At 39.9% G+C, this 15,191-nt stretch overlaps 1 protein-coding gene across 1 annotated transcript in view; it reads right to left on the bottom strand.

The window, feature by feature from the left end:
* HMCN1 (hemicentin 1) overlaps nucleotides 1-15,191 on the bottom strand; it is a gene marked incomplete at its 3' end in the record, with an annotated part of 469,132 nt that overhangs the window by 213,077 nt on the left and 240,864 nt on the right. The window contains exons 20-24 of the mRNA XM_080699395.1: nucleotides 10,224-10,336; nucleotides 7,266-7,425; nucleotides 6,472-6,640; nucleotides 2,543-2,670; nucleotides 956-1,228 (exon numbers count right to left, since the gene is read on the bottom strand). Of these exons, the coding sequence (XP_080555521.1) occupies nucleotides 956-1,228; nucleotides 2,543-2,670; nucleotides 6,472-6,640; nucleotides 7,266-7,425; nucleotides 10,224-10,336 (843 nt within the window). The remainder of the gene's footprint in view (nucleotides 1-955; nucleotides 1,229-2,542; nucleotides 2,671-6,471; nucleotides 6,641-7,265; nucleotides 7,426-10,223; nucleotides 10,337-15,191) is intronic.

Consider the following 15,191-nt stretch of genomic DNA (forward strand, 5'->3'; position numbering starts at 1 on the left):
TTATTTTTTAGTGCCTTACCTTCTTCCCCCGAATCCAACTACCATCAGTTTATTTTTTGGCCTGAGCTAGTGTAATACTCCATAGCCATTTTCCTTACCTTTTCTAGATAAAACATTCTCCCCTCCAAATAATGATCTTTTACAATGCCAACCCAGGCATATCACTTTCCCGGTTATAATCTTTCAAAGTCTTTTCCTTTCATCAAGAAAAAAGTTATTGATCCACCTTTTAATTTTTTTGTGCCTTTGAGGTCTTGATGGGAAAGTTTTTACCTGTGCCTCTGTGCTGAAGTTTTGGACCTATGCCTTCCTTACAATTGACAAACTATGGATCAGCCAACATGTCCATCAACAGATGAGTGGATGACAAAACTATGGGATGTGTACACAATGGAATTCTACTCAGCCATGAAGGAGAACAAAATTATATCATTTGTGAGGAAAATGATGGAACTGGAGAACATTATGCTAAGTGAGATTAGTCAGTCACAAAAAGGAAAAAAACGAATGCTCTCCCTAATATGTGGAAGCTAGGGAGAGAAAGGGTCATAGGAGGAACTCAAATGAAGAAGGAGAAACTATAGACGGGCAAATAAGAGGACCTAACTAAGGAGGATAGGAGAGAGGAAGAGGGAAATACTCTAATGTGCATAATGTACATTCACAAGCATATCAAAGCCAATCACTAAGCCAAACATGAGAAGGAGGGAGGGGGAGAGATTGGGGCGAGAACTGGGAAAGGGCTAAATGAGTGATGTGTGCATGTGTGCCTCTTCCATCTTATACTCCATTAAGATGTATGACTACAACACACTAATAAAAAATAAAAAAGGATAAAGATTATACTCCTGAATGTGGGTTCCTAGGTATTAGATACTGGAATACATGGTGATAGCCCCTGCTTTATCACTTGTAGTTCAGCACCCTACACACATTTTCCCAAGTCAGCAGTTACCTTGGACATGTAGCATAATCTCTGTTTCATCACTGCCTGCTACGTTAGTGGCGACACATGTATATACACCAGCATCTGAGAGCACGGCTTGGTTTATGCTTAAAGTTCCATCTGGGTTGTTAACATACTGCACTCCATCCACCAGCACGGACCTTCCACCTTTAAGCCAGGTGATCACGGGAAGAGGTGTCCCTTGAACATTGCATGGGATGTCCACTCTTTGACCAACCTGGACTTTCATATGTTTAGGGCCATGCTGTATCTTTGGAGGAACTGTAAACAACAATCAGGTATTCATAATCCAATTTTTTAAAATGTCCTCCTTTTCTCACTTGAACTCAGAGAGTTCAAGCATGGAAATGTGGAACAGGCTCAAGTTTTGGACCACTCGCTCGCTGAATAATCTAGAGCAATTCAATATCATTATATTGCAAGAATGATAGAAAATAACAAATATAAAACTCCTGGTTCCAAACTTGAGAAATAGCAGGCATTGAAAAATATTGTCTCTTTTAATTTATAAATAATAATTTAATACTTAATAAACACTTTCTCAAGATTTTCAATTACCACTGCTTATAAGTATACTAGGATTACTATCATTGTTTTATAAAGAAAATGAAAGGTTAGGTACTATGCCTAATGCCCTGGAGCCAGTAAATGACAGAACTTTCATCTGAGGTCCAACCTCAAGATCAACGAGACACTCGTGTGTACGTGGAGACAGGTATTAGGGACTGAAACCAAGGGCATTCTACCTCTGAGCTACAACCCTAGTCCTATTTTATTTTGTATTTTGAAACAGGGTCTCACTAAGTTGTGGAGGGCCTCAGTAAACTGCAGAGACTGGCTGTGAACCTGTGATCCTCCTGTCTCAGCCTCCTAAGTACAAGACAAATGATAGTGATCTGAAAGTGAAATCAGGGCAAGACTGTCGGGGACCATTTCTTCTGCTATTTGGGTATCTGGTCTCTATACAATGCCTATGTAGTTTCTTAATGAATAACTGGATGGACTGATAAGATGGAGGAAGAAAATACACTACCACTAACAAAAGAGTGGTGAAGTCACTGAAGAATCCTAGGAAACAGAAGAGTTTCCATTGCTGAGCTTTTAAATAGTGAAAATGACCATTTAAAAATTGTTCACATTTTTTCTGAGACTCTAGCTGGTGTCTGTTGGTTCAAATACATCTTTGCTGCTGTATATCAATGAAAATAGTTCTAAATGACCGGAAACACCTAGAAAAATTTGAGATTCTAACTGGGTGTGTGTGCATGTATGTCTTCACAAGTTTTTTTTTTTTTTTACCCCATTATGATATATGAATACAGTGCACCAATAAAAAATTTAAAAATTAAAAAAATTAATATTTACTCAAAACAAAAAAGAGGAGGCTACTTATAGATAGCAGATCATTGTTTTAGAGTCAATGAAGGAAAATCACAAGTCTTGCATTCTAGAAAATATTCCTATGATCAACCTGTAGAGGATCTTGGAGGTTTACTACCAAGTAAACTGAGATGATGGGTTTCCCCGTGGCCACCAGGCGAAGTTATCTTATGATCCTTTCACTTCAAAACTCACCGTGGACACTTAATTTAACAGACTGCGTCACATTTCCAGCGATATTTGTGGCAACACAAAGATACATCCCACTATCTGAAATGCGGGTGTCAGTGATCTTCATTGAACCAGAAGGGAGAAAGTTGTGTCTAAAAGAAAAGAAAAGAAAACATGGGAGGGGGAAGAGGGAAACTCCCTAATGCACATGATGTCCATTCACAAACATATCAAAGTCAATCACTAACCCAACATGAGAAGGAGGGAGGGGAGGGAATGGGGTGGGAACCGGGGAAGGGCTAAAGTGATGTGTGCACGTGTGCCTCCACCATGTACTCCATTAAGATGTACAACTACAACGCACCAATTAAAAAAGAAAACAAAACACCACCTATCAGAACACAGAACGTGAGAATTCAAATAGCCCTATGCAGCTGCACTTCAGTGTAAAATTATTACTTTGCAAGCAGTTCTGACCCCATTCTCCCACGTGCTGCAGTGTTCACTACAACTGCAAATGTTGTGCGTTTCCGTAATTACCAAGTGCATTCTGTATGATGTTCTTGCAAAACAAAACCAGAGATCTTTTACCTTCTGACCTAATTGTTTAAAATCATCATACAGCAGTACATCTCTCTGATTTAATAAGTTGCAGTTTCACAAAATATTTTAGTAAATTTTCAACTTTGAACATTTTATTGCTTTTTACAATGTCTCATGAAATATGGAGTGTGTTAAAATAAAGGCAAACAAAATAACACATGTTTTCAAATACATTTTTAATTTATTCTTTCTGTCAAAGAAAGACAAAGTAGGGAAGCTGGGTGTGGTGGTGAATGCTTGTAATCCCAGTACTTGGGAGGCCCAGACAGGAGAATGGCAGGTTCGCAGCCAGCCTCGGCTATTTAGTGAGGCCCTCTGCAACTTAATGAGACCCTGTTTCAAAATAAAGAATTAAAAATTGGGCTGGGGGTAGAGCTCAGAGGTAGAATGCCCCTGGGTTCAATCCTCAGTACCATAAAAAAAAAGACAACGTGGGTATTCCAGACCTATGTATATAAATGTTAATGTTATAATAGTAATGGAATGTTAATATAATTTCACATAGCTTGTGTTAAAATATTTTTGAGAAGAGGCTAGAGCCTAGATAGAGCTACCTATTATCAATATTTCTTATAAAACTAAGTCAAACAAAGCTTGATATTTGCCCAGAAAGATGTAACTGGCTAAATAAAGAGACCTCCCCAAAGAACAAAGCACTATGAGAACTCAGCAGTATAAGAGGTAATATTTAAGAACATACAAAGAATTGACTGTTCAAAATTATATTAGGCAAGTGTTTTCCAAATGGGAAAAATAAATAAATAAGAGTAATACCAAATAGTATACACATTAGAGTTTAGAGTCTAAAATGTGAAAACCAAAACTTAGAAAAAAATGGGAGTAACCTTGTAGGTAGAGATACTATACCTAAATAAATTTGAAACTCTAGCAATACACTGAAAAAATGATGTTTAAGCAATACAACAGACAAAAGATTATCAAGAACAAATATAAAATTTCTATATTTAGTAAGAAAAAGTTACCAGAAACCTGTTCTGTTGATTTAAAGAACCCATTCTGCCCGATGTAATCTCAGTACTTGGGAGGCTGAGACAGGAAGATTGTATGTTCGAAGCCAGCCTCAGCAAATTAGGGAGGCTCTTAGCTGCAACTTAGTAGACCTTGTTTCCAAATAAAAAATAAAATGGGGCTGAAGGTGTAGCTGAGAGGTAGGATGGGTTCCATCTCCAGCACACACAAAAAAAAAAAGAAAAAAGAAAAGAAAAAAGAAAAACCCAAATGGCCAACAAACAAGCATTTTCTCAGCTCATGTGAAGTGGTAACATGAAAGCTGGAACAATTATACGATGCTGCCTCACACCCAATGATTGGGAAAAAAAAAATTCAATCAATGTCATGCACCCATTAGAAAGTAGAAACTGGTACATCTCCGCTCTCTGATGGAAGAAAAAAAAATCAATACTGCCCCTTTGGCAAGCAGTTTAGTGATGTTTCCAAAGCTGGAAATAGCAATTTGGTCTCATGACAAACTGCAGTTCTAGGTACAGGATGTAAAGAAACTCATATATGTGGATAAAAAGCGACATTTAAAAATATATTCACTGAAAAGGCTTGTTAATAAAAAGGAATAAACTTAGAAAAGAGAATAAATGAACCATAATATCCATCAATAGGGGGATTAATATATAGAACACACACACACACACACACACAACCACACACACGACTTAAAATGAATACACTGAATCTACATGTGCAACAATGGATAAATGTTGACGATACAAGGCAAATACCAAAAGAGTAATGTTACGATGGTGAATTAAAACAGGCACAGAAACTTGAAAACACAAAAACAATTTTCTATGCTGTTTAAGGGTATAAGAATGCACAGCGCCTCTGTGTCGGTGTGCATCTCAAGGAAGGAGGAAACTCGGTTCTGATGGAGGAAGGGAGCGATTGGACTTTCACTTCATCTGTAATACTGTATTTTTTCAAAGTTTTTAATAAGAATATTTTTTCAGGGATAAGAATTCAGTGGCAAAGTATTTGCCTAGCATGTGCAAGGCTGGTTCAATCCCTACCACCACAAACAAAACAAAAATAACAAAGAAACTGTAAACTTAAATTGGGTGTGATGAAGCATGCCTCTAATCTCAGCATTTGGGAGACTAAAAGGAGGATCGCGGGTGAGAGGCCAGCCTCAGCAACTCAGCAAGGCCTTCCACAACTTACTGAAATCCTGTTTCAAAATGAAAAAATAAAATAGGGTTGGGAAGGTAGCTTAGCTTAGAGGTAGAGCCCCTAGGTTTAGTCTCCAGTAGCACATACAACAACAACAGAAACAGTAAAGTCATTCTTGTTTATTTTTTTCCTTACCAGTGGTAGTGAAACTAACATGAGTTTATACCTTCATAACTGAATAGAGGTTGTAACAAAGGATAGAGACTCAGAATTTATTCCACCGGGAACTTCTGTTGTGATGTTGAGTTAAAATAGAAATTGAGAACTAGAGACAAGGAGTTAGAAGGTATAATTATTTTATATAATACTCTCAGTTAAATGCCATCCCACTGCAGTGCCAGGACATGAGAGGCCAGAAGAGGCTCCTTGTAATAAAGGACACAGGTTTCAAGCACAATGCTTTGAGTGGTTTAAACTCATTCCCAGGTGGTAATGAAGGTGGTGTTCTTAAAACCCTGGCATTCTTTTTTCTTTTTTCTTTTGTGGTACTGGGGTGGAACCCAGGGGCATTCTACCTCTAAGCTATACTTCCAGCCCTACGTTATTCTTTTATTTTGAAACAGGGTCTCACTAAGTTAGAGAGGGCCTCACTGAGTAGCTGAGATTGGCCACGAAATTGTGATCTTCCTGTCTCAGCCTCCCAAGTACTGGGATTATAAACCTGTGCCACCAATTTGCCCGGCAAGACTTTGGCCATCTTGCCAAGTCATTTATTCTGTCAAATGTATCCCCTCCAAGGGCTGCCTCTGTTTATATAAGAATTAATGAAGAAGACTAACAAAACCAGCTAATGAAGTCAAGTCTTGGTCGTGACAGTGCCTAATGTGTTTCGTTGCTCCTACAGGATTATCGGAATTCTGTGTGCTGCACACACTGGGCTAATGGGGACCTACAAACGACTCTGCTCCATTTTAATGACTACCTTGTAAAACGCACCAGTGGGGAATTATGGCAAAGCTGAGGAGTGGCATTTCTTACATTAGAGAATGATTCAGATGGCACGTATGTTTTCTGTCGGCTCAGATACAAGTGTGAATTTTCGAAGATTTAGAAGTTACTCTCTGAGACATGTGAAAACCTAAAGAGCACAGGAATGGGTGCCCCAAGGTTACATTTCAGCGTCCTACGATTGTTCCCAGGTCTCCTACCTCGGGGAGAAGGGCGAGATGAGCTGGTTTTCCTTGGCCCAGGTGATTGTGGGTGGGGGTAAGCTCTTCACTTCACACGGAAGCGTTGCCTCTTCCCCGGCCACGGCCGAGATCTCAACAGGCTTCTCCTGGGACGTTCCTCTCTGGTCTCCAAACACTCTGGGTCTTACTAAAATAAACACGTTTTGGAAGGGAAATAGTCCGTAGAAAACAAAGCACAGTTTACTTTACATTAAAACATGGACTACTAACATTCTTAAGTAACTTATTTTTTTTTAAAAAAAGATGTTTATTCCCAAGTTTCAGGACATATCTAAAACTTTCCATTAATATAATTTTTTTTTTTATGGTGAAAGCAAAAAGGAAAACGAGGAGTGAGTTTCACTTCCAGCAATTCCCTCCAACTCACGTGAGGAGGCTGGAATGCCCTTTTCCAGGCAGCGATCTGTAAAGTCGCCCCGGCAGGCAGGGCTCCCCAAGACGTAGCTGAGGCTTGGCTTGGCAAGGACTTTTTTAACTTAGTGCTGTTACCGAAGAGGGTTGGGTGTAATGAACATACTTCTTGGGAAAACACCATAAAATTTTTTCCAAAGGACTATACAATTACATTCTTTAAAATCGGAATCTAAGGAGAGGTGATTTTAGTTGGCAGTAGAAACTGCTCGCTCTGCGAAAACCACGAACAGGGGGGAGCAATTCGCTTTGGGGGTTCAGCCATCTGGTGATAGTAGCTAGGAGAGAACCATGAGTTTGGGTACAGAGGGTCAGAGGAAGAGGCCCCCGGCAGGTCTCACCATAGACGGTCAGCTGCACTTTCCTCTTGGCGTAGCCAGCCGCGTTGGTGGCGGTGCAAACGTACTCCCCGCTCTCCTCCGCGCCAGGTGACACCACGTACAGGCTTCCGTCAGCCCCTGCGGAAAACTTAGCGCTGCCCGTTGAAATCAGCTCTCCTTTCTATAAACACAACACAGAGGAAGGTTTTTCAAAGATAACAAAGGAGTGACTTCATGTCTGGAAGAAGAAAAACATCTCCAAGGGGGCAAAAACTAGATTTAAAAAAAAATGCTAACTGAAAGAGAGCTATTTATAAGAAAAATTAAACAAATTAAAGTATGGAAATCAGTGTCTCTCCAAACCAAACCACGCTCCCTTTATCCCAGAGCTACGTAAAAAGGGAGAGTAACAGTAGGAAGAAAGACAGGACCTTAAGTGCCTGTGCTAGGCCCAGATGCGCTGAGTACTTTATGTGAATTAACTGTTTTCATACAGCAATTCAGAGTAGGAACCATCACAACCCCCATTTTAAAGTGTAAAGTAATAAAATACAAAAGTGAGGAGTAGAATACGATGCAAGGTCATAAAGCCATTCAGTGGTAGAGCAGGGACTATAATCCCAGGAGTCAATCTTTGGGCTGAGAAGTTAGGCAGAAATGAGCCAGGGTGGAGGATCAGGCTCACGCCATAGCAACTGATAGAACCCCAAGGCCTTTTTCTTTTTTAAACAGAGCCTTGCTAAGTTGCTGTAGTTGGCCTTGAACCTGGATCCTCATGTCTCAGCCTCCCACATACTGGGATTCCAGGCATGTGGCACCATGCCAGGCTCAGATACTACTTTCTTAAATCTAAAAGAAAACAGGTAAAATCGACCTAAGAAGGGTCTGGAGTGCAGAAGCCTAAGGGTTTCTGTAGGTAGAGATGGAAAGTTTTCCCACCGGGCAGAAACAGTATAAACGTACTCAGCTGTGGTGAGAAATACCTCAACAGCCTCTCCTCTCCTTTCTCTCTCTGGAATTTATTCCCACCCTTCTAGCATGCTCTTAGAATTCTCCAGTCACTTCTCTAGATAAATCTTTTATGCTTATCCTATCTGAATCTCTGGAATGAATTCTTTCTTTAGGGAAGACAAGAATCTAGAAAGAGTGGCCTGCTAACATTCACAGTCTAAATACTTAACCTCCATGCCTGGCCACAGCACAAAAGCCACCTGGGAAGATTTCATTTTTGCATTTTCCTTAAATTATATTCAACTTCTACCTGGTGCCACAATACTATGCAGTTGGGGGATTAGTTTCACCAGTGAACTTTTGTGACCAGAATGTAAACATGTTAGCCGGGCGTGGTGGCGCACGCTGGTAATTCCCGTGCTTGGGAGGCGGAGACAGGAGAATCGCACAGGTTCAAAGACAGCCGTGTTGGCTTAAGAGACCCTGTTTCCAAATTTTAAAAAAAGTATAAAAATAGGTCTGGTGTGTATCCCGGAGGTAGAAGGGTTTCCAAGAACCTCAGTACCACTAAACATAAAGATAATAAAAAATAATGTAAACATGTTAACCTTTTTTATTTATATGTGGATGTTTTCAATGGATAAAATTATATGGTTGTAGCAACACACATTTCTTTGTAGCATTAATTGAACGAATTTCACATTTCGTTATTAAGTCATGATTTTATATCACTTTATAGCTACCAGATTCAAAATAATTTAAAAAAAAATGGGCCACCTTTGTGGTCACACATACACAGATGGAAAAAACTTCCTCAAGAAATGAGTTTTCTCATTCTTGAAGAAAAAAAAAATATATATATATATATAAATTAGTTTTCCTTACTGCAAAAATATAAATGGAGCCAGGCATGGTGGAGCACATCTGTGATCATAATACTTAGAGGAGGCTAAAATAGGAGGCTCACAGGTTTGTGGCCAGCTCCAGCAGCTTAGCAAGGCTCTCTGCAAATTAGTGAGACCTTGTTTCAAATTAATAAATAAAATAGGGCTGACAGTGTAGCTCAGAGGTAGACCGCCCCCTGGGTTTAATCCCACCCCCAGAAAACACACAAAATAGAAATGAAACTGGACAATTACAACACCGAGATATAGAGGGCCTAGATAAATGAGTCTGGACATGTGTCTTCTAATTTTGAGTCATACACAGAATTGTGATTGTATCATAGAACCTTATAGAAAAGAAAATCTAAGCAGTTAGACCACTTTCAGGGATCCTTCAAAGGTCCCCAGTGCCATCATTTACTGGTGCACACACCAGATCAGCAGCACAACAGTGAACAGCTCCGTGGGACAGCCTGTGACCCAGGAAGTGCCCGAGCACTTGACATGTGGCAGGTCCCCTCTGGCACCGCGTGACTTCAGTGCGGCTCTGGTGGGCAGCTCTGTGAACTGTGCCATATCTGCATCATACTTCCCTGCAGGAAAGTCTTTGCTTTGGGGTCTCAGGGCTTTATCCAAAACCCCAGAAGACAGGTACCCAGGAAATTCAAGGAAGTTAGCTCTCCTAAGGGTCACATGTCCTGGAGCCTCAGATGAATTCCATGTCCATCAGAGAGATTCTTCTGAGATTCATCTACATAGTATGTGTTTGGGGGGGTACTGTACTGGGAATTGAACCCAGGGACATTCTGTCTCTAAACTATACCCCCAGCCCTATTTTTAATTCTTTACTTTGAAACAGGGTCTCACTAAGTTGCTGAGAGCCTTGCTAAGTTGCTGAGGCTGGCCTTGAACCTGTGATCCTCTTGTCTCTGTCTCCGAAGTACCGGGATGGCAGGCGTGCACCACCAGACTTGGCCTATCTCCATCACTTCTAGGAGGGTCCCTAGCACAGAGTAGTATATCAGCCCAGCCACGGAGGAAACCAGCTCAGGGAACCATTTTCTTAGCTTCTTTCTCCAAGAGTCACCTTCCAATGAAACGTCACCCTGTGCTCTTCGGGGATACCTCTAGATGTATCGCCTACCTTGGACCAGACAATAGATGGTTTGGGAATTCCACTTGCTTTGCAGGGTAACGTTATTGGAATGCCTTCAATCGTGCTGAGTATCTGCTGCCCGTGCTGGATGGTGGGCAGAACTGAAAAGAGAGATGAGACTTAGAATCTGAGCATCGGGTCTTTAAAATTAAGCATTTTTAGTCGGGCTTGTAATCCCCGTGCTTGGGAGGCAGAGACAGGAGGGTCACATAGGTCGAAGTCAGTTTCACTGGCTTAAGAGATCCTGTTTCCAAAGAAAGTTAAAAATAATATAAAATAGGTCTGGGAGTGTAGCCTGGAGGTAGAAGGGTTTCCAGGAACCCCAGTACCACCAAAAAAAAAAAAAAAAGCATTTTTAGTATCTAATTTGAGGTTTGTAAAAATGAACAAAGATTTAATCTTTTCTGGTAGGGTAATCTCTGTAGAGCGTGTGCTAGACAAAGAAAATGCAATAGTTACAATCAGGACAAGTTTAATAAAAATTTAAAATTAAGTAGTAATTGATGTAACTGACTGATGTCTTTTTTTTATTTTGGTGGTACTGGGGATTGAACTCATTCTGCCTCTGAGTTCTACTTTAATTTTTTAAAAATTTAAAATAGGGTCTCACTAGGTTGTGAAGGTCTTCACTAAGTTGATGAGTCTGGCCATAAACCTACGATCCTCCTGTCTCAGCCTCCCAAATACTAGGGTTATAGGTGTACCCTACCAGTCCCAGCTTATTCAAGCTTTCTTTCTTTTCTTTCTTTCTTTCTTTCTTTCTTTCTTTCTTTCTTTCTTTCTTTCTTTCTTTCTTTCTTTTTTTTTTTTTGTGGTACTGGGGTTCCTGGAAGCCCTTCTACGTCTGGCTACACTCCCAGACCTATTTTTACATTTTTGTTTGGAAACAGGGTCTCCTAAGCCAGCACGCGCGGCTGGCTTCGAACCTGCGCGATTCTCCTGTCTCTGCCTCCCAAGCGTGGGGATTACAAGTGTGTGCCACCACGCCCGGCTTTCAAGCTTTCTTAATAAACCTGAAAGAAGACTGAAAAAAATTCATTTTCCTGGAAACCCAAGATGGAATTAACCTTAAGACTTACGTATTTCAACATATCTTTGTCCATTCCCTTTGGGCACAGTGAACTGACATCACCCACTTCCAGAGAAACAGACTGTTTAACTACAATGTACTAATTACCTATCTAGACACAAGAGTCATTTAGCAGGTTACTAAAGATAACCTAAAATAGCAGCAGCAGCAGCAATAACAACAACAACAACAACAACAACATTTTCTTAAACAGAATTTGACAGTAAAACTTGAGAGACCATGAAGTTTACATTTAAAATTGTCAAATACAGGATTTTTTCAGTAAAAATATTTTTACAATATTTTTCAGTAAGGACAATACAGCTTTGACATAAGGCAACTGAGGAATTAATATTAACCGAATAGAAGCAAAGGAAACGAGAGGACCTTAGTCACCTCTGTCTGTGTGTGTCACAGTTGAAACCGACTCACATACAGACATGATGGGTACTCGGTGCTCTCAAAGCAATGATTTTGATGAAAAAAACCTCACATACATAATAGTTTCTAATAGAACGTGGAACACAACAAAAACCTCACATATTTTAGATATTTCCTGTGTATCTTTGAGGGAGATGTGACTAGACTTTTCCCCTGAAGTGGTTCACTCACTACGTTCCTTGATTAAAATCAAAGTTTTCCAGAATAGTCATAGTACCCTGGAACAGGCTAGAGAAGTTACTGAGGCTATCCTGGAACATGTAATCCCAGTACTTGGGTGGCTGAGATAGGAGGATCTCAGGTTTTAAGCCAGCCTCAGTAATTTATTTATTTTTATTTTTTTTGCTTTTTTAAAAGTTGATATATATATATATATATATATATATATATATATATATATATATATTTGCAGGTCTGGAGATGGAACCCAGAGGCTTTTGACCTCCAAGCTATACCCCCTGCCCTATTTTTTATTCTTTATTTTGAAACATGGTCTCACTAAGTTGCAAAGGGCCTCACTAAGTAGCTGAGGCTGTCCGCAAACCGTGATCCTCTGGTCTTAGCCTCCTGAATGCTGGGATTACAAGCGTGTGCCACCACGCCCGGCTTTTTATATATTTTTTATTGAAAATAAATGGTATACGTTTAAACTGTACTTGGTGCCCTCTCCCCCCTACTCCCATTTTCCTTTTCCCCCTCCCAACAATGAGTGTCCAGGGTAACCATGCTATATTCATACTTTTACACATATTCGGATGTAGCCCCTCATTAATCAAGTTCAGCCTTCCTCCTCTCCTATCTTTTCATTCAAACTTTGGTGAGATTTCCCCTTGATTATCTGGAGCCCCTCTGGTATCCCCTATGCTCCCTAGTTTGGGCATATTAGAAGAAACATATGTCCCTTCTCTTTCTGTGCTTGGCTGGTCTCACTTAACATAATGTTATCCAGGACTTTCCATCTTCTTACAAATGACATGATTTTATTCTTCTTTATAGCTGAATAGAATTCCATTGTGTGTATTTCCCATCATTTTGCAATCCATTCATTTGTTGATGGGGACCTGGGTTGTTTCCATATTTTGGCTGTTACGAATTGTGCTGCTATGAACATAGGTATGCATATGTTGCTGTAGTTCTCTGATTTCAACCCCTTTGGAAAAATACCTAGGAGTGGTAGAGCTGGATCATATGGTGGATCTATTCCCAGTTTTCTAAGGAATCTCCACACAGATCTCCATAGTCAGCCTCAGTAATTTAGAAAGTCCCTCAGCAACCTAGTAAGATCCTGATTCAAAATAAAAATGTAGGCCAGGCGTGGTGGCGCACGCTTGTAATCCCAGCCTTTAGGAGGCTGAGACAGGAGGATCAGAGTTTGCAGACAGCCTCAGCTACTTAGTGAGACTCTTTGCAACTCAGTAAGACCTTGTTTCAAAATAAAAAATAAAAAATAGGGATGGAGATATGGCTCAAAGGTAGAATGCCCCTGGGTTCGAGGTAGAATGACCCTGGGTTCCATCTCCAGTTCTGCAAAAAAAAAAAAAAAAAAAAAAAAAAAAAAAAGTAAACAAGACCTAGGGGTATAGCCTGGAGACAGAACACCCTGGATTCAATTCTTTCTCTTTCTCTCTCTCTCTCTCTCTCTCTCTCTCTCTCTCTCTCTCTCTCTCTCTCACACACACACACACACACACACACACACACACACACACACACACACTTGCTAGAATAGAGATACCAGAGAGCTCAGTGCAAACATTCCTTGGAATGATTAAATTAGCTACACTACTACTCATATTTTCCTACGGCAGAGCTTATTCTTTAGATAGTTTGTTCTTAAAGAATTGGCAGCAAATCCTCGGGTGTAAACAAGAATGCCACCCTGCTCACTAAAGCAATATATTTAATTTGCAGAATCACGATGGGATAGTCAACTTTCAAATATGCTGTCAATTTGTGGCAAGACGGAATAAGCCATTTTCTTAACTCTGTATTAAGTTTGACAGCAATAAAGAAAAGTGGTGAATTTAGGCCAGTTTTGAAATCTGATGACATCTGGGTATGGATAAAGTTCCTTTCCAGATTGTCAATCTACATAAATCAACATGACAAATTGCTTTGTCATATTAATTTCCTTTATATTTGCATCCATCCATTCATCCATCCATTCATTCTTTTAAGAATTAGTTGAAAACCTTTAATGAGTGTTCTTAAAAGTGGAGAGGCAGAATAATGAAAGAATGCCACTGGTAACTAGCATCAGGGGGCTAGAGAGACAGCAAAGCAACTCGAACCCATTCATTCAGTGGTTGCTAGGTTTAGTAGATGCCCAATGACTGGGTTGAGTTTTTTTTTTAACTTTACTGACTAAATTAATTGTCAGTCTAGGACTAAAATGGACTCATCTTGCACAAGTGTCGACTCAAGACGGATCAAAGACCTAGAAATTAAACCAGAAACTTTGCAATTACTAAAAAACAGCAGAGGGCCAACACTCCAATATATAGGTACTGATAGAGACTTCCTCAATAAGACCCAGTAAGCTCAGGAAATTAAAACAAGAATTGACAAATGGGGTGGCATTAAGTTAAAAAACTTTTATGCAGCAAAGGAAACCATCAAAAGTCTTAAGAAAGAGCCTACAGACTGGGAGATCTTTGCCAGTTACTCCTCTGATAGAGGATTAATATCTGGAATATACAAAGAGCTTAAGAAAATTTAACACTAAAAAAAGCAACACAATAAAAAATGGACAGTTGAACTGAGTAGATACTTCTTAAAATATGAATACAAATGGCCAATAAATATATAAAAAAGGGTCCAACAGCATTAGCAACCAGGGAAATGCAAATCAAAAGTACACTGAGATTCCATTAAGAGTACCGTCAAGAGCACAAATATTAATAAACTCTGGTGATGATGTGGGGAACTAGGAACTCTTATACACTGTTGGTGGGACTGTAAACTGGTACAGCTGCTATGGAGACCAGTGAGGAGGTTTCTCAGAAGACTGGGGATGGAACCGAGGATCCAGCTATACCATTCCTGGGCATCTTTCCATTCATAGGCGTTGAAGTCAGAATATTACAGTGATACGTGCATATCCATGGTTCTAGCAGCACAATTCACAATCGCCAAATGATGGACTAGTCTAGGTCTCCATTAACAGATGAATGGATTACAAAACTGGTATATACACCAGTTTGAATGACAAAAAATGGTATATACACACAATGGAATTTTACTCAACCATACAGAACACAATGAAAATTTGGAGGAAAATGGATGGAACTTCAGAATATTAATGCTAAGAAAGATTAGCCAGTCTCAGAAAGTGAACAGCTGTATGTTTTCTCTCATATGTAGAAGCTAGAGAGAAACTGGGGAACAAAAGAGACCTCAGATAAAGGAGTAGAGATTCCAGTGGAGTGAGGGTGGGGGCTAAGAAA

Source organism: Muscardinus avellanarius (assembly GCF_963383645.1).
Source record: "Muscardinus avellanarius genome assembly, chromosome: 7".
Lineage (NCBI taxonomy): Eukaryota > Metazoa > Chordata > Mammalia > Rodentia > Gliridae > Muscardinus > Muscardinus avellanarius.